Source organism: Indicator indicator, chromosome 10, assembly GCF_027791375.1.
Source record: "Indicator indicator isolate 239-I01 chromosome 10, UM_Iind_1.1, whole genome shotgun sequence".
NCBI lineage: Eukaryota > Metazoa > Chordata > Aves > Piciformes > Indicatoridae > Indicator > Indicator indicator.
Genome location: NC_072019.1, coordinates 28,550,747 through 28,574,959, shown reverse-complemented (window position 1 = coordinate 28,574,959; position 24,213 = coordinate 28,550,747). Strand labels below are relative to the sequence as shown.

Genomic DNA, 24,213 nt, shown 5'->3' with positions numbered 1-24,213 from the left:
TTGTAACCTCATGGAGTCTAATAAGGACAAGGGCAGGGTCCTGCAGCTGGGGAGAAATAACAACAGCACCAGGACAGGTTAGAGGCTGCCCTGCTGGGGAGCAGCTCCACACAGAAAGCCCTTGGAGTGCTGGTGGGCAGCAAGTTCTGCATGGAACAACAATGTGCTCTGGTGGCCAAGAGAGCCAATGGGATCCTGGGATGGATCAGGAAAGCTGTGTCCAGCAGGGCTAGGGAAGTTCTTCTCCCTCTCTACTCTGCCCTGCTGAGACCACCCCTGCAATCCTGTGTCCAGTTTGGGGCTCCCCAGTTCCAGAGAGACAGAGACCTGCTGGAGAGAATCCAAGGGAGAGCCAGGAGGATGCTTAGGGGACTTGAGCATCTCCCCTGGGAAGAGAGCCTGAGAGCCCTGGGGCTGTTTAGTGTGGAGAAGAGAAGGCTGAGAGGGATCTGATCAATGTCTCTCAATGTGTGAGGGGTGGGTGTCAAGGGGAGGGGGCCAGGCTCTTTTGGGTGGGTCACAGGGAGAGGACAAGGAACAATGGGTTCAAAGTTGAACAGAGAAGATTTCAGCTCACCATGAGGAGAAACTTCTTTGCAGTGAGGGTGCCAGAGCCCTGGAGCAGGCTGCCCAGAGGGGTTGTGGAGTCTCCTTCTCTGGAGCCTTTCCAACCCCCCCTGGCTGCATTCCTGTGCAGACTACCCTAAGTGCTGCTGCTCTGGCAGGGGGTTGGACCTGATGATCTCTTGAGGTCCCTTCCCAACCTCTGATATACTGTGAGGCTGTGATGCTGTGAACTGCAGGCCCAACAGCCAGCTGAGAACATTGAAATCTGGAGTAACACCATTCTGTGGACTTGCAGTGGTGGGGAGATGAAATCCTATTTTCCAAGAGGGGGAAAAAAAAAAAGGAAAAAAAAGGGGAGAAAAATGAACAAAGGTATTTCTCTGTGTGAATCACTTGCAATTTAGATGATGAGAGCAGCAAAATTTAAAAAAAAAGAAATAGAAAGTAAGTTGAAGGGATAGAAGTATTTGGGGAATACATCTGTTTCCATAGCAACAGCCACTGCTTGATACTTGAGGAGAAAATGGCTGCAAAGCCTCTCTGATGTGTGAAGGTCTCTTATAACCTTGAAGTAGCATCAATGAAGTGGACACAGAAAATGCAGGAATGGCATAATGAATCTCATTAGGCGAAGCAGTAATGATGCCCTTTAGCTGCTGTTTGGTGTGAGATGACTGCTGGTGTAAGATTCTGTCACCTTCTGCTGGGTCCTGAGCTTCTTGCTCTGCAGCTTTACTGTAGAATTCCAGGTGGATGTGAATGTGGCTCCAAAAGTGATCCTTTGGGTTAGTTCATACCCTAAACATCTCCTTCTCTAGCAGAATGTCTCTTTAGAATTGATCTTTTTGTAGGATTCCTCTCCCTCTCCCTCTCCCTCTCCCTGTTTTATTTCTGAAGTAATGTCTAAACTGATATTTGGAGGGAGAAAACTCAGAATATTTGATTCTCAAGCATCAGGCAGGGTGGCCACCACACAAGTGCCAGAGGCTTGCCATGAATCTTTCTGCTTCCCAAAGGGAAGGGAGAGAGACTGATGGGATGGGAAAGAAACTCAACCAGCTGGGATGGAAAGAAGAAGGATGCCATGGAATACAAACACAGAGACACAAACCCATATGGAACCCAACCCCTGGTGGCAATGGTGGCACCACAGGCACCACTGCTGCTGGGGGCAGGCACTGGGAAGTCCCAACCTGAAGTCAGCAGCAGACAAGGACCAGATTCAGGAGATGGATTTTGGAGCTGGATTCCGGAGCACAGGGATGGTGATGGAAGGCAGAAGGGACAGAGTCCTCCTGGGACAGCAACCAGGGAAGAAGAGGCTTGACCCTGGTGCTCCCTCAGCTTTCTCCTGCAGATGCCACCCATGTGGCGTGCTATCCCCTGTTGGGCAGTTGAGGGTCCCCTGTCCTGGCCATTCCTCCCCACAGGTGCCACATTTGCCTTCCTGCCCCCCAGCATGGGGCACGTGGAGAAGAAAGAGAGCTCAGTAAAGATGGAACCCAGAAAGTTCCACCTGAAGATGGGGAGAAACCTCTTTACTGTGATGGTGGCTGGAGCAGGCTGCCCAGAGAGGTTCTGGAGTCTCCTTGTCTGGAGAGCTTCCAAAGCCAGCTGGGCATTGTGATGCTGGGCAAGCTGTTGGGGGTGCCCCTGCTTTAGCAGAGTATTCAGAGTGTATCATCTCCAGAGGTCCTTTCCACCCCCCACCTTGCTGGAGTTTAGGGATTCAGTGAATCAGAAAAGGGCAAAGCTTTGCTACACAGATTGGTGTCTAGTGATAAATTCTGGCAAGCAGAGAAAGCTCAGAGGGCTCAGAGCTGTGCAGGACACTCCCCAGAAAGGTCTTTAGCAAATCTAGGGGTGATTTATTAAGACCTTTAAGAGTATTTCTTAATTATTGAATTTCTGAAATTGAAGGAAAACTCCTTTACTGTTGTTTGTCATGAAGCCTTAATTCCATGTCAGAGCTGCATCCTGCTGCCCTAATGGTGAGCAGGTGGCTGAGCACCTCCTCTTTCCACATTATTTCTGAGTGATTGGTTAGGATTTTAAGTGAATCCCTTCTCTCATGTAATGAGGAGAGAGTCTCCCACATCCAAATGAACTTCTTTGCGCTGACTCATCCATTTGGATAGTTTCCTACTGGTTCTCCCTAAATGTTAGTCCTAGTACCCTCTGCAGAGTGTATTATTGTCACACAAAGAGGAGCAGTGTGGAGGAGGGAACTCTCCCTCCAGGGACCAATTTCATGATGAGACACAAAGCACTTCACAGAATCATAAAAGCACAGAATCCCAGCGTGGTAGGAGCTGGAAGGGACCTCTGGAGATCATCTAGTCCAGCCCCCCTGCCACAGCAGGTTCACCTACATCAGGTGGCCCAGGATTGCATCCAGGCAGGTTTGGAATCTCTCCAGAGAAGGAGACTCCACAAGCTCCCTGAGCAGCCTGCTCCAGGGCTCTGTCACTGTCAAAGTGACAACCCACACAGTCTGAGCTGCTGATGGTGAAGCTCCACCCTCACTTCTATCCCTCTTGTTTAAAGGGCAAGCCTGTCAGAGTTCTGTCCCGCAGGCACCAGGCACACCACTCCCAGCTTAATGAAACATGCCACGTAAAACCAGAAGGTACACATTGATTAAGGACTTGGCCAGCTTGGAGCCAAAGCCTGGAGGCTTTATCTTTAGGATCCAGGAGAGCACCAATGTTTCACCTTCTTGGATGGGAAGGTGTTGTGAGGGAGGTCATGGTCCACATACAGGTAACAGTGCCGTAGATCAAGAGCCAGTGTATGGTGTTGAGTGTTCTGTGTATGTCTACACCACATCTCACATGGCCAGAAGCTGCATATCAAAGTGTGAAATTGTATTCTTGGGTCTGCAAAATTCCTTTTCTCTGATGATGGAAAAATAGAGGCTGTGGCTAAGTCAGGATTTAGATTCTTTTGGCAGCTGGAGAAAAGGGGAACATCATGAGGTTCAACAAGAGTAAATGAAGAGTCCTGCACGTGGGGAGGATCAACACCATGCACCAGCACAGGTTAGGGGTTGGCCTGCTGGAAATCAGCTTCATGGAGAAGGACCTTGGAGTCCTGGGGGACAATAAGTTATCCATGGGACAGCAATGTGCCCTTGTGGCCAAGAAGGCAAATGGTCTTTGGGAGTGCATGGAGTGTGGCCAGTAGGTGAAGGGAGGTTCTCCTACCCCTCTACTCTGCCCTGTCAAGACCACAGCTGGTGCACTGGGTCCAGTACTGAGCTTCCCAGTTCAAGAGGGACAGGGAACTACTGGAGAGAGTCCGACAAAGGCTACAAGAGTGATGGAAGGGACTGGAGCATCTGTCTGACGAAGGCAGGCTGAGAGACCTGGAGAAGAGCAGCCTGGGAGGGGAGCTGCTCAATGTGTACAAATATCTGAAGGGTGGGTGTCAAGAAGAAGGGGACAGGCTCTTTTCAGTGGTGCCCTGTGACAGGACAAGGGGCAATGGATACAAATTGGAATCAAGGAGGTTCCATCTCAACATACGTTTAAACTTCTTTGCTGCAAGGGTGACAAAGCCCTGGAGCAAGCTGCCCAGAGAGGTTGTGGAGTCTCCTTCTCTGGAGCCTTTCAAGGCCCATCCAGATGCATTCCTGTGTGACCTCCCTAGGTAATCCTGCTTTGTCAGGGGGGTTGGACTCCATGAGCTCCAGAGGTCCTTTCCAGACCTTACCATTCTATGATTCTGTAAGGGCTATGGCTGTGTGAGACAGGACTGTGATGAGTTGGAACTACTCTTACTCATGCCACTCTTCATTCTCCATCAATCTCTCTCTACTAATCTACCTTAAAATATCCCTCATCTACCTCAGGACCTGTGAAGTGCCTTATTTCAGTGGCTGCCAAAAGGCACCCCAGGTGCTTATCCTATTTTTGTCTGCAAAAACTCCAGAATCATCTCAATTTAGCCCCAGAAGACAGTGAGTTAATGATTATTTTTTTTTTCAGCTAAATTTGCATTGTTGGAATTACAACTCTTTCTCTCAGCTTGCTTTCATGGACAATCCATGACGAATGCAAAATCACTTTCTGAAGTATCTTATTGTAAGCATGGGAGTTAAGAGGGATAAAAGAGATTTAGGACAGGAGGGAATGGATCGAAGCTGGAGCACCTCTGGTATGAGGACAGACTGAGAGAGTTGGGACTGTTCAGTCTGGAGAAGAGAAGGCTCTGAGGTGACCTTCTTGTGGCCTTCCAGGATCTGAAGGGGGCTCCAAGAAAGCTGGGGAGGGACTTTTTAGGCTGTCAGGGAGTGCCAGGACTGGGGGGAATGGAATCAAGCTGGAAGTGGGGAGATTCAGAGTGGAGGTGAGGAAGAAGTTCTTCCCCAGGAGAGTGGTGAGAGCCTGGAATGGGTTGTGCAGGGAGGTGGTTGAGGCCCCAGCCCTGGAGGTGTTTGCAGCCAGGCTGGATGAGGCTCTGGCCAGCCTGCTGTAGTGTGAGGTGTCCCTGGGCATGGCAGGGGGGTTGGAACTGGATGATCCTTGTGCTCCCTTCCAACCCTGACTGATTCTAGGATTCTATGGAGAAAGGCAGATTTAGACTGTGAGAGTAGGAAGAAATTCCTCTGAGGGTGGTGAGACACTGGAACAAGTTGCCCAGGGAGGTTGTGGATGCCCCCTCCCTGGAGGTATTCAAGGCCAGGTTGGATGAGACCTTGAGCAACCTGGGCTAGTGGAAGGTGTCCCTGCTCACGGCAGGGGCTTGGAACTAGATGATTTTCAAGGTCCTTTCCAACCCAAACCCTTCTGTAATTCTTTGATTTTGTTTATCCTGGCCATCTTCATGTATCTGGTGCTGATGCCACCAGGAAGGGAAGCAGCTGGGAATGCCTGTGTCAGACATTCTCTTTCAAATGCAGTTCTGTTGTCTGATGAAGTCGTTCCTCACTGCCGGGGAAACTCCTGCACTTCCCGTGGGGAGCATCAGATCTTCTGATCACCACAGGGAACCTCATGGGGCTCCATTAGCTTATCTCTTGTCAAGCTTTTCTGCTTGGGTTGTCATCAGTGAAGGGAAGCCTTTGTGCATCTTGCCATTTATTGAATCACACAGAATGCATCAGGTTAGAAGGGACCCTCAAAGGTCATCTTCTCCCACCCCCAAGCTTCCCCTCAGACTTCCCTCTGTATAAAGTAGGTAAACACAGAATCACAGAACCACAGAATCATTTTGGTTGAAAGAGATCTTTAAGATCATGGAGTCCAACCATTAACCCAGCACTTCCAGGTCACCACTAAAACATAGCCCTCAGCACCACATCCCCATAGCTTTGAAACCCCTCCATGAAGAAAGGGACTCCACCACTGCCCTGGGCAGCCTGGGCCAGGCCTTGACAACCTTTTGGGGGAGGAAATTGTTCCTTATAGAATCACAGAATCAATAAGGTTGGAAAAGACCCCAAGGATCATCAAAGTCCAACCTGTCACCCAAGACCTCATGACCACTAAAGCATGTCACCAAGTGCCACGTCCAATCCCCTCTTCAACACCTCCAGGGATGGTGACTCCACCACCTCCCTGGGCAGCACATTCCAACCTCTAACAACTCATGTCCAACCTAAACCTCTCCTGGGGCAGCTTGAGGCTGTTCCTTCCCTCTTGTTGCTTGTTCCTTGGGAGAAGAGACCAACCCCCACCTGGCACCAACCTCCTTTCAGGGAGTTGTAGAGAGCCAGAAGGTCTCCCCTTAGCCTTCTTTTCTCTAGATTAAACAACCCCACTTCCCTCAGCTGCTCCTCACCAAACCTCTTCTCTAGACCCTTCACCAGCAATGTTGCCCCTCTCTGGACACCACTGATTTTTTTTTTTTTAACCTTACTGAATTGTTCTGTATCGAGTTTGCAATAACTGGAGGTGAAACCAAAGCTTGCTTTAAAGAAAATCTGTCCCCAAAAGCTGGCAGAGCTGTTGGAGCCCTTCCACGCTTCTGTCACTAATCACTCTATGACTCACTGTGGCTTTTCACTCTGCTGAAATGCAGCAATTAGAGGAAAGTTCTGAGAAGTCCATGTTAGGAAGAGTTATTTCTGGTTTCATGTCTCATAAAATTTGAAGACTGAAAGACTACTTCTAATTAAGAAACTGGAATAAAGGTAAGTTAGACATAGCCCAGTCCTGCCATTGTGACTCACATAAACATGGAGGAGCAGAGGTGAACTTCACAGAGGATCTACCAAAACAGTTGGGGAAAGAAAAAAACAACAAGCAATCTTCTGAGCACCAAGGCAGTGGACAGGAGAGTAGCAAACACTGAGGAAGAAATAATTAATTGCCATAGTCATAATTAAAGCCCCTGAGAGAAGAAGGTAGTAGGTGTGGAGAAGAAAAGGGGCAGCAGAAGAAGGGAGTGTTGATGATTGTCATGGGTCACACAACAAAAGATGGGGATTGGTTTCTTAGCCCCAGGAAAGTGATAGGATGAGATGAGGCTGGATGAGGCCTTGAGCATTCTGGTCTAGTGGGAGGTGTCCCTGCCCATGGCTGGGGGGTTGGAACTAGATGACCTGAAGGTCCCTTCCAACTCAACCCATTCTATGAATCTATGAAATGGCCTCAAGTTGCACCAAGGAAGGTTTAGATTGGGCAAGAGAAGAAACTTCTTGACTGAAAGGGTTCTCAAACACTGGAACAGGATTCTCAAGGAGGTGTTTGAATCCCCATCCCTGGAGGTGTTTCAAAGATAATGGTGCTGAGGGACATGGTTTAGCACCAGCCTTGGCAAAGTTAGAGAATGGTTGGTGCTGAGGGCTGTGGTTTAGCACCAGCCTTGGCAGAGTTAGAGAATGGTTGGACTCAATGATCTTTAAGATCTTTTCCACTCAAACCCATTCTGTGATTCTATAATAGTTCCTAAAATAAAATTATTCTGGACTTCAGTGGAGATCTGCAACAAAGGTGTTCTTCTTCAGGGCATGGTGTCTGTGGCAGTGTGGTGCTTCAACACTTTGCACTTGGTATCTGTTCTCTGCTCCTTGCACAGCATCTAACAAGTGTATTTACAATTGCAGTTTGTCTTTATTAGAAGAATTTGACTGCAGCTGTAATGAGTTGGAGTCCTTGCCTTCCACCATCGGCTACCTTCACAACCTGAGGACCTTGGCTGTGGATGAGAATTTCCTGCCTGAGCTGCCCAGAGAAGTGAGAAGCTGGTTCTCTTTTGTTAAATGACAGGTTAAAGTGGTTTGTGAGAGGGCCAAGGTCTCAGCTCTGCTCAGGGGAAGCAGCTGTTAAAGCTGGTCCTTCTGCACCGTGGGGATGGACAAAACTCTCTTACCTACTCCCCCTCAGGAATTGCTGAGGGGACTGTGGGTGTGATTGTCCCCTGTACAGGGCACTGGTGAGCTTGCACCTCAAATCCTGGGTTCACTTTTGGGCCCCTCGCTCCAAGGAGGAGTCTGGAGAACAGGGCTGGTGAGGAGCAGCTTAGGAAACTGGGGTTGTTCAGCCTGGAGAAAAGGAGGCTGAGGGGACAGCTCCCTGGAAAGAGGCTGGAGCCATGTGGGGGTTGGCCTCTTCTCCCTAGTATCAGGTGATGGAAAGAGAGGAAATGGCCTCAAATTTTGCCAGGGGTGGTTTAGACTTGGATTTAGATTTGGATTTGGGGTTAGATTTAGATTTTGGCTTTGGATAAGATTTAGATTCAAATTTGGACATGAATTGGGATTTAGATTTAGATTTTTATTTGGATTTAGAATTGGGTTTGGATTTAAATTTAGATTTGGATATAGATCTAGAATTGGATTCAGATTTGGATTTAAATTTAGATTTGGATCTAGATCTAGAATTTGATTCAGATTTGGATTTGGATTTAAATTTAGATTGGATTTGCATTTGGATTTAGATCTAGAATTGGATTCAGATTTGGATTTGGATTTAAATTTAGATTGGATTTGCATTTGGATTTAGATCTAGAATTGGATTCAGATTTGGATTTGGATTTAAATTTAGATTGGAATAGCAATATTTAGATCTAGAGTTGGATTCAGATTTGGATTTGGATTTGGATTTAAATTTAGAGTGGATTTGCATCTGGATTTGGACTGAGATTTAGACTGAGATTTAGGTTTGTTCAGATAAGAACAATTTCTTTGCTGCAAGAGTGGTCAGGCATTGGAACAGGCTGCCCAAGGAGGTGGTGGAGTCACCATCCCTGGAAGTGTTCAGGAAATGTGTGGCCATGGCACTTTGGGACATGTTTTAATGGTCATGGTGCTGTTGGGTTGATGGTTGGACTGGATGATCTTAGAGGTCTTTTCCAACCCAAACAATTCTCACATTCTACTCAAAATAGTAAAAGCAGTAAATGAGTAAATTCCTGTAAAGAAGAGCACATCACTCAGAGGAGTACTGCAGGTAACCCTTGGCATTGCCCTGATGTCAGTGAGCAAGGGAGGGCATCGTTTGCTGACTGGATTCTGTGTTTTCCTGCTTTTGGTGATAGCAAAACACTAAATATTACCCCCTTAGCTAAAACCTTAGCAATAATGAATGGTGCGGGAGAAGGCATCCTGACACCTTTGGGGTTTTGTTTCATCCCTCCAGATTGGAAGCTGTAAGAACGTGACGGTGATGTCCCTGCGCTCAAACAAGCTGGAATTCCTTCCTGATGAAATTGGGCAGATGCAGAAGCTGAGAGTGTTAAATCTGAGTGACAACAGGTAAACTTCACTGCATTTTTCTGACCCATTTTAAGGATGTATTGAAACAAAGCAAAACACTTAAAACTCTTCTTTTTCAGTTTTGGTAGAAATAGGTGGATATAAAATATACTTGAAATAGAAATATAAATGAAATGTATATAGGAAGGGAATGTAAATAGTTTGATATAAAATATTTTTTAGATACACCAAATAGATTAAAAATTAATTTATTTAAACTGGAGAGAAAAAAATAAAATAAAACAACCTTCCAGGTCCACTAGAAGCACAAAACCACCAGTTGGTCAGCAGTGCAGCCTATGGTGTGGAAATACCACTCTGTTCCCAGCAGTTATCATCCACACTCAGCAAAACAATTAGGGGAAGGACTTTCCACATATGTCTGAGTCACTGCCAGAGGTTTTGTTGTTGAAATGAAGGCTGAGCAGAAGATGTAAGATGAAGTCCAGTTCTGGAGCCCCTATTCCAAGAGGGATCTGGACATGCTGGAAGGTGTCCAGAGAAGGGCCACCAGGATGAGCAGAGGGCTGGAGCTCCTCTGCTATGAGAACAGACTGAAAGAGTTGGGGCTGTTGAGTCTGGAGAAGAGAAGGCTCTGAGGTGACCTTCTTGTGGCCTTCCAGGATCTGAAGGGGGCTCCAAGAAAGCTGGGGAGGGACTTTTTAGGCTCTCAGGGAGTGACAGGACTGGGGGGAATGGAATAAAGCTGGAAGTGGGGAGATTGAGAGTGGAGGTGAGGAAGAAGTTGTTCCCCAGGAGAGTGGTGAGATCCTGGAATGGGTTGTGCAGGGAGGTGGTTGAGGCCCCAGCCCTGGAGGTGTTTGCAGCCAGGCTGGATGAGGCTCTGGCCAGCCTGCTGTAGTGTGAGGTGTCCCTGGGCATGGCAGGGGGGTTGGAACTGGATGATCCTTGTGGTCTCTTCCAACCCTGACTGATTCTAGGATTCTATTCTAAGTGATGTAGAAATCCTTCTCATATATTGGTTTTAAATAATTTCCTTAATGCTGTTAGATGACTTTCTGCGTTGCAATTGTGGACCACAAAATAGATGATGTGTGGACCAGAATGGGAAGTTAAACTTCAATCTGGATTGTGTGGAAACTGTCCAAATCCCACAGTTTAATCTTGGGCCTCTTGCAGAATCATAGAATTGTTCAGGTTGGAAAAGACCTCCAAGTTCATTGAGTCCAACCATTGACTGAACACCACCATGGCCACCAAACCATATCCCAAAGTGCCATGGCCACAGGTTTCTTGAACACCTCCAGGCATGGTGACTCCACCACCTCCCTGGGCAGCCTGTTCCAGTGCCTGACCACTCTTGCAGCCAGGAAATTGTTCCTAATATCCAACCTAAACTTCCCCTGGTGCAACTTGAGGCCATTTCCTCTCATTCTACCACCTGGTACTAGGAAGGAGAAACCAACCCCCATCTCACTTCAGCACGACCAGGGCAGGGATTATCCCCCTGTACTGGTGAGGCCGCACCTCAAAACCTGGGTTCAGTTGTAAGCCACTGACTCCAAGAAGGACATTGAGGTGCTGGAGCAGGTCCAGAGAAGGGTAACAAAGCTGGTGAAGGGTCTGGAGAAGAGGTGTGGTGAGGAGCAGCTGAGGGAACTGGGGTTGTTCAGCCTGGGAAAAGGAGGCTGAGGGGAGACCTTCTGGCTCTCTACACCTCTGCAAAAGGACGTTGGGGCCAGGTGGGGTCTGGTCTTTTATCCCAAGGAACAAGCAACAGCACAAGAGGAAATGGCCTCAAGTCACCACAGAGGAGGTTTAGGACATGAGGAACAACTTCTTCCCCTTGAAGTGTGTCAAGACCTCTCCCAGGCTGCCCAAGGCAGTGGTGGAGTCTCCATCCCTGGAGGGGTTTCAAAGCCATGGAGATGTGGTGCTGAGGGTCATGGTTTAGTGGTGACCTGGCAGTGCTGGGGTAAGGGTTGGACTCCATGATCTCTAAAGATCTCTTGCAACCTGAAGAGTTCCATGATTCCATGCAGTTGTATTCCAGGCAACACTTGAGAGTCACTCAAGCTGCCATTCTTTCTGCCAGAGGCAGACCTTATTCCCTTTGCTGTTCCTACATCCATGTGCCCTCTCCTGTCCAGTCCTGGGGTGGTTTTGTTCAGGTGTCTGATGACCTTGAACACACTAGTGATGGAGGTCAAAGCAGCCTGTCAGGAGTGTGATGAAGTTTCAGATGGATATTTCTAGCAGCTGCTCCACCTTGTTGCTGCCCAGCCAGATGTGGTGGCAGTGTAGGGATGAGGAGGTAATGTGACAGTGCTGGTGTAGGACCTCTTGGGAGTTGAAGGAGTTGAAAGTGCAGCTGAGTACCTTCCTTAGAACATTAAACCAGCCTGAGCTGGTTTAGCTCAGTGATCCAGCATCTGGATCACTCTGCCAAGCTTTTCAAACCTTCAGTTGTGGAAGAAGACGACTCCTTGAGGGGTTTTGGTCTTTCTTTCCCTTTTCCTGGCCAAATTGCATTCCAGCCAGGTCAGCTGCTGATTTCAGGCCCATGACTTCATGTGCAATTACCAGTTATGAGCAATGCTGCTGAGGTGAGAGAGCAAGAAGGTGGCTCACTGCTGGCAGGAGGCAGAGTGGGAGGCAGAGTGGGTGGTAAGAGCAGGCAAAGTTTCCACCAAGCTGATCTGACAGCTGGATGCCACCAAAACAGCAGTCCTGCCCCACCTGCCTTCCTCCCCAGCTGCCCAGGTATGGGAGAGGATTGTGGTGATGGAGGAAGGTAATGACAGGACCAGCATCCCAATGATGTGATGTTTCTTGGGCAGGATCTCTCAGCTGCTATCCTTCCCACACCCTCTTTGGTGCTGGTGGCCCTACATCTGTTGGAGCAGGGCCAGAGGAGGCCACAGCAATGCTGGGAGGGCTGGAAGCCCTCTGCTGGGAGGCCAGGCTGAGAGAGTTGGGGTTGTTCAACCTAGAGAACAGAAGGCTCCAGGGAGAGCTTCTGGTGGCCTTTCAGTGCTTAAAGGGGTCTAGAAGAAAGCTGGGGACAGAGTTTTGAGCAGGGCCTGTTGTGACAGGACAAGGGGGGATGGTTTGAACTAAAGGAGGGAGATTCAGACTGGAGAGAAGGAAGAAAGGTTTGACACTGAAGGTGGGGAGACCATGGCCAGAGAGGTGGTAGATGCTCTATCCCTGGAACCATGCCAGGTCAGGTTGTCTGGGGCTCTGAGCAACCTGCTCTAGTTGCAGCTGTTCCTGCTGACTGCAGGGGACTAGATGACCTTGAAAGGTCCCTTCCAGCCTAAACCATTCTGTGATCCTATGACACCATTGTAGAATTTATCTGCTTGGTCCTTTATGACTTTCTCCTCCTCAAACCAGAAGGGATTTCCCATCCATTCTGGCAGGTGTCCACTTGCTCATGCATCTTTGCACATCCTTGCAGAGGGAACAGACTTGGTCACCATCACTGCCAATCCATGCTGCTCATCATGGATGGATAGTTTCATAAAGGGAACACAATCTGCCACCAAGGATCTATCTACTGTGGTTCATCTCCCTCTGCTTTGTCACATGCCAGATTTCACCCGTGGTGTCCACAGCTGTGACTGTAAATGGTGCACTTGGGTATCCGTTAGCCTCTTCCTAGTGACTTTCTCCACTAGGAGCTGGGCTACTCAGATGTTTAGTGCAAAATGCCACCACGAATGTCCATCTGGAGATGTTTCTCGTGGCATGGGGAATGCACTTGGCTCAGGCCACGTAGAGTGCAGGGCTGTTGGTGGCCTTGAACTTGTCTTGCCAGGGCATGTGGAAGATTTGCAGTCTGCTCTCTGCAGAGTGATGGACAACTGTGGTGTAGCATGGAAAGAGGAAGAGCAGAGCTTTCCCTCACTTGCTTTAGCTGATGTTTTTCTGGGTATGGAACTCAGCTTTTGGGAGATTTGAGGAGTTTGAAGTCCTGACCAAATGTCTTTTGGGAAGGAGGCAGACCTCACATAGACCTCTTTGCCAGCCAGGCTAATGAGAATCTCAGGTTTTTGTGAGTGGACACATTCTGCTCAAAGGAGGGTGAGTTTGCTGTCCCTCTCCAGTGCATTTACAACACTGTGACCTTAACTTCTGGTCTTGTTCCATATCTTCTGAAGGCCCTCCTGGAATTTGCTGATCTTAACACACCAAAAGCAGTTTTAGTTCCAGGCCCTTCTTCAAATATTCATTGATGAGTTAAATCCTGACTTGCTGTCAAGTTGCTAAGCTGTAGTCTGTGGTCTAGCCTAAGGTGTGCAACTGAGCAGAGCTTAGGTGACTTCTGACTCTGCAGCCAGGGAAGTTTTGACCACAGGTACTTGCTATGCAGATTCCTGAAGGTTCTTCACAGAATGATAGGGGTGGGAAGGGACCTCTGGAGATCATCGAGTCCAACCCCATGTCCAGAGGAGGTTCAACTAGAGCATCCAGGTGGGTTTAGAATGATTCCAGAGACAGAGACTCCACCACCTCTCCAGTCCAGCAGACAGTCTGCTCCAGTGTTCCACCACCCTCAAAGCAAAGAAGTTGCTCCTCATGTTTAGAGGGAACTTCCTATGCTCAAACTTGTGCCCATTACTTCTTGTCCTGTCACTGGGCACCACTGGAAAAAGACTGGTCCCATCTTTCTGACACCCACCCTTGATGTATTTATAAGCATTGAGAAGATCTCCCTCAGGCTTCTCCAGGCTAAAAAGACCCAGGTCCTTCAGCCTTTCTTGGAAAGTCCCCTCATCACCTTTGTAGCACCACCATCCTTGCCTTTGCCAGGTACAAGGCTGTCTCCAGTGCTTCAAGGATGGAGCAGCTGCTAAAGTAGCTGTGCAACTACAGCTTGCAGGAAAGATCTGGAGACCTCCACCATGTAATGAGTGCTTGGGGGTAGCTGCCTGCATTCAGGCACTGCAGATAGCACACATGGGACTCCTGCAAAGGAAAACACCTCCCTGCAGGTGTTCAAGGCCAGGCTGGATGAGGCCTTGAGCAACCTGCTCTAGTGGAAGGTGTCCCTGCCCATGGCATGGGGGTTGGAACTGGATCATCTTTAAGGCCCCCTCCAACCCAACCCAACCCAACCCATTCTCTGAAGCTGTGAGCAGAAACCCAAGTGCTGTCTTACCAGCAACCGGTGTTCTTCACCATGTGTAGTCCACAGAGACATTTGTCTTCTCCTCTCTCCTCAGAGTCCTTCCAGGTCTGAGTCCTGTGATTGAGAGGTAGAATTGTTAGAATGTACATTTGGGCTACACTTCTCAAAGAGCATCGGTTACTGGTAAGTAACCTTTCTTTTAGTTTTAGCTTCTCCTTAGCTGCAAGAGAAAGCACCTTCCCTATTTGTACTGCTGCTGGCCAGGGCTCAGCACCTGGAATCTCACCCACAGCTCCTAAGAGTGTCCAGAGAAGGGCCACCAGGATGAGCAGAGGGCTGGAGCTCCTCTGCTATGAGGACAGACTGAGAGAGTTGGGGCTGTTCAGTCTGGAGAAGAGAAGGCTCTGAGGTGACCTTCTTGTGGCCTTCCAGGATCTGAAGGGGGCTCCAAGAAAGCTGGGGAGGGACTTTTTAGGCTGTCAGGGAGTGACAGGACTGGGGGGAATGGAATCAAGCTGGAAGTGGGGAGGTTCAGGCTGAACATAAGGAAGAAGTTTTTCATCATGAGAGTGGTGAGAGCCTGGAATGGGTTGTGCAGGGAGGTGGTTGAGGCCCCATCCCTGGAGGTGTTTGCAGCCAGGCTGGATGAGGCTCTGGCCAGCCTGCTGTAGTGTGAGGTGTCCCTGGGCATGGCAGGGGGGTTGGAACTGGATGAGCCTTGTGGCCCCTTCCAACCCTGACTGATTCTAGGATTCTATGATTCTAAGATTTAGACTGAACATGAGGAAGAGGTTCTTTACTGTGATGGTGGTGGAACACTGGAACAAGTTGCCCAGGCTGGTGGTGGAAGCTCCATTCCTGGAGACAGTCAAGATCAGGTTTGATGGGTGTCAGGAGGATGGTGCCAGTCTCTTTTCAATGGTGTCCTGAGATAGGACAAGGGTCAACAGGCAGAAACTGGAACACAGGAGGTTCCACCTCCACGTGAGGAAAAGCTTCTTTGGTGTGAGGGTGCTACAGCCCTGGAGCAGGCTGCCCAGAGAGGTTGTGGAGTCTCCTTCTCTGTAGACTTTCAAGGCCCATGTGGATATGTTCCTTTGTGACCTGCCCAGGGTGATCCTGCTTTGGCAGGGGGATTGGGCTCAATGATATCTCCAGAGGTCCCTTCCAATCCCTACCATTCTATGATTCAATGATGGAGCTCTGAGCAACCTGATCTAGTTGGGGATGCCCCTGCTGACTACAGGGGGGCTGGACTAGATGACCTTTAAAGATCCCTTCCAACCCAATCCATTCTATGATTCTATGACCTTGTGCAACCTGGTGTCCCTGCCCATGGCAGGGAGTTGGAACTAATTGATCTTCAGGGTCCCTTCCTTTTGTGATTCTACGATTCTGTGATTCTAAGATAGATGAAAAAAAAAAAAAAAAGTCCTAAGATGACCTGAGCCTTTCAGGAGAAGATTGTTCCCTGATAGGTCTTTTCTTCTCCTGGTAAGATGGGCTGCATCAGGAGAAGTGTGGCCAGCAGGGCAAGGGAGGGGATTCTCCCCCTCTGCTCAGCTCTGCTGAGACCCCACCTGGAGTACTGCATCCAGGTCTGGAGCCTCTATTCCAAGAGGGATCTGGAGATGCTGGAAGGTGTCCAGAGAAGGGCCACCAGGATGAGCAGAGGGCTGGAGCTCCTCTGCTATGAGCTGGAATTGGGGAGATTCAGAATGGAGGTGAGGAAGAAGTTCTTCCCCAGGAGAGTGGTGAGAGCCTGGAATGGGTTGTGCAGGGAGGTGGTTGAGGCCCCATCCCTGGAGGTGTTTGCAGCCAGGCTGGATGAGGCTCTGGCCAGCCTGATGTGGTGTGAGGTGTCCCTGGGCATGACAGGGGGGTTGGAACTGGATGATCCTTGTGGTCCCTTCCAACCCTGACTGATTCTAGGATTCTATGATCATTTTTTTGCTTGTAGCATTCCTTTGTTTTGGCTGATGAAGCTAGGAAAACATTTTTTTGTTTACCTTTCCTGGTGAAACTAACAGAGAGCAAGTGACAGCTACCACGGACCTTGTGCTGAAGGTGGCTAAGGTGCAAAGTCACTTGGCAATTCTATTGCTGGTGAAGGTCAGAGTGTTTGTGTGGGTGGTTTTTTTTTTTATGTGCAGGTGGACAAATGTTCCTCCAGTGCACAATGTAAAAAGCAATTTTAAGCTTGCAACACCAAATTGCAACTGGAACGAGAGGCTGAGGTTCATCTTGGTGGAAAACTCACCCAAGCCAGAAATGATTTTGAGCTCCTCTGTTCTTTGATCCTTAATTTGAGATGTTTGTCTTTTGAAGACAGCTTAGAATTAGCCCTTGGACAGCAGGTATCCAGGCTTAGAGGCAAAGAAGAGGTAAAATAAAGCACACTGTAACACTTGATTGTGGGCATGGCAACCCCATCGTTTCTGAAGCATGCTTAGCAATTCTCCTTCTCCCTTTCTCTACACTTCTTACCTTGAGTGCATTGAACACATCCCCAGTGACCTGCTCCAGACAAAGGTTTCTCTGTAGTTTTGAAACTTAGGTTACAGCTGCTGAATGCTGAAGTGTAAGGTGTGTGAGGTGTCCCTGCCCACGGCAGGGGGGTTGGAACTGGTTGATCCTTGTGGTCCCTTCCAACCCTGACTGATTCTATGATTATATGATTCTAAAAGTATCAGCTGAAAAGCAAAAAAAAAAAATCTCTCTTTATACAGGGGAAAAAAAAAAAAAGAAAAAGCTCTGAATAAAACATTTGGAGAAGCACAATGTTAACTATTAATGGAATAAAGCTGGAAGTGGGGAGATTCAGGCTGGATGTGAGGAAGAAGTTCTTCCCCAGGAGAGTGGTGAGAGCCTGGAATGGGTTGTGCAGGGAGGTGGTTGAGGCCCCAGCCCTGGAGGTGTTTGCAGCCAGGCTGGATGAGGCTCTGGCCAGCCTGCTGTAGTGTGAGGTGTCCCTGGGCATGGCAGGGGGGTTGGAACTGACTGAGCCTTGTGGTCCCTTCCAACCCTGACTGATTCTAGGATTCTATTAAAACTCCAACTCATCACTTGAATTTAGAAAGCAAGTCACATCCTGCACTAATCCACACTGCAGGATTTATTTTGTGATAAGAGAGGACTGAAAACTGGCTTTCAGGTAGTGTAGCCACTCCTGACTTCCTTCTGGCCTTAAACCCAGGCTTAAAGATGCAGAGGCACATAAAACTGCTCTGATCTCTGCAGGCTTTTAGCTGCAGATTCTGTCACAGAGGACTCTGGGTGGGCACAGTCAGGGCAAGCTGGGTCGCTTGGAGAGATGTCCTAATCAGCAGAAGGTGTTCTTAGGAAAACGGGAAGGTATTTGAGAGCAGCCCTCTGCAGAAGGGCTGCTGGTGGGGGGGATGCTGGACATGAGCTGGCACCATGCACTGTGCCAGCCCAGAGCCAGCCCTGTCCTGGACTGATCCCCAGCAGTGTGGGCAGCAGGGGCAGGGAGGGGATTCTGCCCCTCTGCTGTGCTCTGCTGAGATCCCCCCCTGCAGTGCTGGGGCCAGCTCTGGAGTCCTCAGCACAGCAGACATGGAGCTGTTGGAGTGGGGCCAGAGGAGGCCACAGCAATGCTGGGAGGGCTGGAAGCCCTCTGCTGGGAGGCCAGGCTGAGAGAGTTGGGTATGTTCAGCCAGGAGAACAGAAGGCTCCAGGGAGCCCTTAGAACAGCCTTCTGGTACCTGAAGAGAGCTACAAGAGAGCTGAGGAGGAACTTTTTGCAGTGGCTTGCAGTGATAGAGTGAGAGGGAATGGATTGAAGCTGGAAGAGAGGAGATTTAGACTGGAGATTAGGAAGCCATTCTTTCCAGTGAGGTTGGTGAGACACTGGAACAGGTTGACCATGGAGGTTGTGGATGCTCCCTCCCTGGAGGAGTTCAAGGCCAGGCTGGATGAGGCCTTGAGCAACCTGGGCTAGTGGAAGGTGTCCCTGCCCATGGCAGGGGAGTTGGAACTAGATGATCTTTAAGGTCCCTTCCAACCCAAACCATTCTGTGATTTCAGTACTTCCAGATAACAGATGTCACTCTTAATGTAGAATGCCCTTAATAAAATATTAGATTTTAGTTAAAAATGAAAGAAAATAAAGATAGGAAATGGCAGCAAGTTCAGTGTGATCAAGATAAACCATACTACAGTCCAACGTTTAAAGGAAACTCTTGTCAAGATGAAGGATTCACAGTGTTCCAATATTTTCTCCTTTACAGATTGAAGAATTTACCCTTCACTTTTACCAAACTTAAAGAACTTGCAGCTTTGTGGCTTTCTGACAACCAGGTAATGACTTTCAGTATTCTTATTGTCCTCTTTAACTCAGCTCACATTGAATGATGCCCATGGTCAGATGTTGTCCTTCTTGAACTCAAGGTTAATAATATCCATGATCAGCTGTTGCACCTCTAGAACTCAAGTTGAACAATGCCCATGGTCAGATATTTTCCTGCTGGAACTCAAGTTGAACAATCCCATGGTCAGATATTGTCCTGCTTGAACTCAAGCTGAACAATCCCATGGTCAGATATGGTCCTGCTGGGACTCAAGCTGAACAATCCCATGGTCAGATATGGTCCTGCTGGGACTCAAGCTGAACAATGCCCATGGTCAGATATTGTCCTGCTGGGACTCAAGTTGAACAATGCCCATGGTCAGATATGGTCCTGCTGGGACTCAAGCTGAACAATGCCCATGGTCAGATATGGTCCTGCTGGGACTCAAGCTGAACAATGCCCATGGTCAGATATTGTCCTGCTTGAACTCAAGCTGAACAATGCCCATGGTCAGATATGGTCCTGCTGGGACTCAAGCTGAACAATGCCCATGGTCAGATATGGTCCTGCTGGAACTCAAGCTGAACAATCCCATGGTCAGATATGGTCCTGCTGGAACTCAAGTTGAACAATGCCCATGGTCAGATATGGTCCAGCTTGAACTCAAGCTGAACAATGCCCATGGTCAGATATGGTCCTGCTGGAACTCAAGCTGAACAATCCCATGGTCAGATATTGTCCTGCTGGGACCCAAGCTGAACAATGCCCATGGTCAGATATGGTCCTGCTGGGACTCAAGCTGAACAATCCCATGGTCAGATATGGTCCTGCTTGGACTCAAGCTGAACAATCCCATGGTCAGATATGGTCCAGCTTGAACTCAAGCTGAACAATGCCCATGGTCAGATATTGTCCTGCTGAGACTCAAGCTGAACAATCCCATGGTCAGATATGGTCCTGCTGGGACTCAAGCTGAACAATGCCCATGGTCAGATATGGTCCTGCTGGGACTCAAGTTGAACAATGCCCATGGTCAGATATTGTCCTGCTGGGACTCAAGTTGAACAATGCCCATGGTCAGATATGGTCCTGCTGGAACTCAAGCTGAACAATGCCCATGGTCAGATATGGTCCTGCTGGGACTCAAGCTGAACAATGCCCATGATCAGATATGGTCCTGCTGGGACTCAAGTTGAACAATGCCCATGGTCAGATATTGTCCTGCTTGGACTCAAGCTGAACAATGCCCATGGTCAGATATGGTCCAGCTTGAACTCAAGCTGAACAATGCCCATGGTCAGATATTGTCCTGCTGGGACTCAAGCTGAACAATGTCCATGGTCAGATATGGTCCTGCTTGGACTCAAGTTGAACAATGCCCATGGTCAGATATGGTCCAGCTTGAACTCAAGCTGAACAATGCCCATGGTCAGATATGGTCCTGCTGGGACTCAAGCTGAACAATCCCATGGTCAGATATTGTCCTGCTGGGACTCAAGCTGAACAATGCCCATGGTCAGATATTGTCCTGCTGAGACTCAAGCTGAACAATCCCATGGTCAGATATGGTCCTGCTGGGACTCAAGTTGAACAATGCCCATGGTCAGATATTGTCCTGCTGGGACTCAAGCTGAACAATCCCATGGTCAGATATGGTCCAGCTTGAACTCAAGCTGAACAATGCCCATGGTCAGATATGGTCCTGCTGGGACTCAAGTTGAACAATGCCCATGGTCAGATATTGTCCTGCTGGAACTCAAGCTGAACAATCCCATGGTCAGATATGGTCCTGCTGGAACTCAAGTTGAACAATGCCCATGGTCAGATATGGTCCTGCTGGGACTCAAGCTGAACAATGCCCATGGTCAGATATGGTCCTGCTGGGACTCAAGCTGAACAATCCCATGGTCAGATATGGTCCTGCTGACTCCTGGTCCACCACTCATCCATACTCTCACATCCTAGCAAAGCCGGGTGAGATGCAGTCAGTAGGTTGATGTTGGCACATGCTGGCTGCACTGCTCTTTAAATGTACTTCTTGCTTTATAGTTAAGCAAAAAGAAATCTAATGCTGAAGGGAGCGGAGAAATGGTGGGAGGGATAATAATGAACAATGTGGAAATCTTAATGTGTTTAATTAGGATTCTCTTCACCCCCCTCCTCATTTCCATTAAGAAAGGAACATCTGATAGCTCCCCAGCCCAACCACAGAACATACATTTCCAGTGAAATGCACAATGTGATTTCAGCACTTGGACTTTTTCTGTGGTGCAGCATAGATTAATTTCTAGTCTATATGCCAGTCACTCCAGCACAGATTAATTTCTAGCCCATGAACTGTGCCACTCACTCCAGCATAGATTAATTTCTCTTCCATGAACGATGCCAGCGCCTCCTAGATGCAATAATAAAATATCAGCACTTGAAGTAAAAGCCAACATCAACACCTGATTATACAGAGTGTAAATCCTCCACTGTCTAGACTGCACCAAATCTACCCTCAGGTGACCTAAAAGCTGGTGGGAATTTCCTCCTCGTTAGCCCTAGCTTGAACTAAATCTCAGCCCCAAGGTGGATGTTTGAAATGGGTAGTCACAGCTCTGCCCCACTGGTCCTTCAGCTTCCTCACTGGTGGGACTCAACACATGGTCAGCATTTCTGATGTTTAGTGTGCTGTTGATCCTGGTAGGAGTTACAGGAATTGAAGTGAGAAATGGAAACAAAAAAAAAAAAAATGGAAGAAAAAAAAGGAATCAAAAAACCCAAAAGAGTTATCTCCACCAACTTGATACTTGCTTTACTCCATGAAGAAGTTTCTTTTAGTTAATCTTCTGTTAACTCTGATGGAGAGGGTCCAGAGGAGGCCACAACAATGATCAGAGGACTGGAGCACCTCTCCTATGAAGAGAGGCTAAGAGAATTGAGGTTGTTCAGCCTGGAGAAGGTTCCAGGGAGAGCTTCTGGTGGCCTTTCAAGGCTTAAAGGGGCCTACAAGAAAGTTAGGGAAAGACTGTTTACAAGAGACATGCCAAGGGAGGTTCAGGTTGGATATTAGGAAGAGTTTCTTCACTGAAAGGGTTCTCAGGGATTGGAATGGCTTGCCCAGGGAGGTGGTGGAGTTACCATCTCTGGAGGTGCTCAAAAGATGTGTGGATGTGGTGCTGAGGGATGTGGTTTAGCAGTGGTGGCTTAGCAGCAGTGTTGAGACAGTGAGCTCTAGGTGAGCTGTTGTGCTTGAGGATCTCAAAGGTCTCTTCTAACATCAACAGTTCTATGGTTCTATGATTCTATAAGGTTATATAGGTCTAGGACAAGAGGCAATGGTTTTCAACTAGAACAGGGTGCATTTAGTTTGGACATTTGGAAGAAGCTCTTTACTACGGAACATTAGAAGAGGTTGCCCAGGGGGGTGGTGGGTGCCTCATCCCTGAAGATATTCAGGGTTAGGCTGGATGGGGTTCTGAATAACCTGATTTAATTAGGGATGTCCCTGTTGACTGCAGGAGGCTTGGACTAGATGACCTTTAAAGGTCCTTTCCAATCCGTTGCATTCCAGTGCATTGCACCCAGTGCTTTAGAATGGTTTGCCCAGGGAGCTGGTGGAGTCACTGTCCCTGGAGGTGTTCAAGAAAGTGTGGACATGGCAGTGTGGGGCATGGTTGAATGGCTGTGGTGGTGCTAGGCATGATAGTCTTGGAGGTCTTTTCCAACCCAAACAATTCTATGATTGTATGATTTTCCAGTCATGGAATGCTAAAATCCCACCTTAGCAAAGACACGTGCTCCCAGTTAAGACACGTGCTCCCAGTTAAGACACGTGCTCCTGGTTAAGAGACATGCTCCCAGTCAACCACTCTTTGTCTTGCCTTCCCCCTGCAGTCCAAGGCTCTCATCCCACTGCAGACTGAGGCTCACCCTGAGACAAAGCAGAGAGTGCTGACTAACTACATGTTTCCCCAGCAACCCCGCAGCGACGAAGGTAAGAATCCAGCAGCAGCTCCTGCAGAGGTGGGAATGCTGCTTGTTTAGGCAGCAGGAGGGAGAAGAAAAGGGTTTGAGGCATGCTGCTGTGTCTGAGATCTTCTTCTGACACGTGAAGCCAGTGGTGCATGCTCGACAGTCTGGATTTTGTCATACACAAAGGAATCCTGTTCACTAATCCATTATTCCCAGGCTGTCAGGTTTACATTTCCTTAAGTACTTTTTGATTTTTCATCATGCTGAGGGGCCTGGAGCTTCTCTGTAAGGAGGAAAGGCTGAGAGACCTGGGGCTGTTGAGCCTGCAGAAGAGCAGCCTGAGAAAGCATATTCTCAATGCTCACCAAGAGCTAAAAGACCTGTGGGGAGTGAGAGGATGGGGCCAGACTCTTCTCAGTGGGGGTGGCCAGCCACAGGACAAGGGGAAGGAGGCACAAGCTGGAACCCAGGAGGTTTCACCTGAGCAGGAGAAACCTCTTTGTTGTGAGGGTGCTGGAGGCCTGGAGCAGGCTGCCCAGAGAGCTTGTGGAGTCTCCTTGTGTGGAGAGCTTCCAAAGCCAGCTGGGCATTGTGATGCTGGGCAAGCTGCTGTGGGTGCCCCTGCTTTAGCCAGGGGGGGTGGGTTGGATGATCTCCAGAGGTCACTTCCAACCCCACCACTCTGGGATTCTCAGATTTTCAGAAGATTGGCTTTATATAAACATTATGATCCTGGGAACTGAGTGTGCATGGGACAGAAATTCAGGATATGCCTTGCTGCCATGCAGAGGGGCTGCTGGCCGGAGCAAGCTCAAGCTGCAGAGCCACTTGATCCATCTGAGAGAGTTACGGTTTGCACCAGCTGCTAGAGAGATAAAGTTCAGAGCTCTGAGCCTGGTAGAACTGAAGGTTTGGCTCCTCATCTAGCTACATTAAGTTTGAGAGTTTTTGCACTCCAGATCTGGCCCAAAACCTTCTCTTTCCCATCACTCATTTCAGTTTTCATATTAAACTCCATTGGTAATGATTTATCAGCTCCTGATCTTATTGCTCCCCTCAACAGTTTGAAAACAATAACCCAAGACAACAGGATCAGAGGTGTTCAAGGTGGATGAGGCCTTGAGCAACCTCATCTAGTGGAAGGTGTCTCTACCCATGGCAGGGAACTGGGTGATCTTAAAGGTCCCTTCCAACTCAAACCATTCTGATTCTATGATGTCTGGTTAGATCTTTTCCAGTCTTCTTGCTGGGTTCATTAATTGCTTGTCCTTCTGCTTTGCTGTTTGTGCTTTCACTGCAGATTTCCAGTCAGACAGTGACAGTTTTAACCCTACTTTGTGGGAGGAGCAGAGGCAGCAACGGATGACTGTTGCCTTTGAATTTGAAGACAAAAAGGAAGAGGAGGAAAATCCAGGGAAAGTTAAGGTAAGTTCTAGATGATTTCTTCTGCTACTCACTGGACAGGATCCAATTTACAGATACTGAATTGAGTTGTTTTCTGTGTTCTCAGCACCCAGAAAGTACTCATAACCATGTTTGAAGTACAACAGTTTAGAAGAACTAGAATCTGTGGTCTTCCT

The 24,213-nt window shown here is 48.4% G+C and overlaps 1 protein-coding gene across 2 annotated transcripts in view; it reads left to right on the top strand.

Annotated features, from left to right (window-relative positions):
- Positions 1–24,213, top strand: part of LRRC7 (leucine rich repeat containing 7) — a 103,617-nt gene that overhangs the window by 35,181 nt on the left and 44,223 nt on the right. For both annotated transcript variants that reach the window (XM_054384025.1, XM_054384024.1), the window contains exons 10-14: positions 7,619–7,748; positions 9,153–9,268; positions 18,617–18,686; positions 22,556–22,655; positions 23,934–24,058. In XM_054384025.1, the coding sequence (XP_054240000.1) occupies positions 7,619–7,748; positions 9,153–9,268; positions 18,617–18,686; positions 22,556–22,655; positions 23,934–24,058 (541 nt within the window). The remainder of the gene's footprint in view (positions 1–7,618; positions 7,749–9,152; positions 9,269–18,616; positions 18,687–22,555; positions 22,656–23,933; positions 24,059–24,213) is intronic.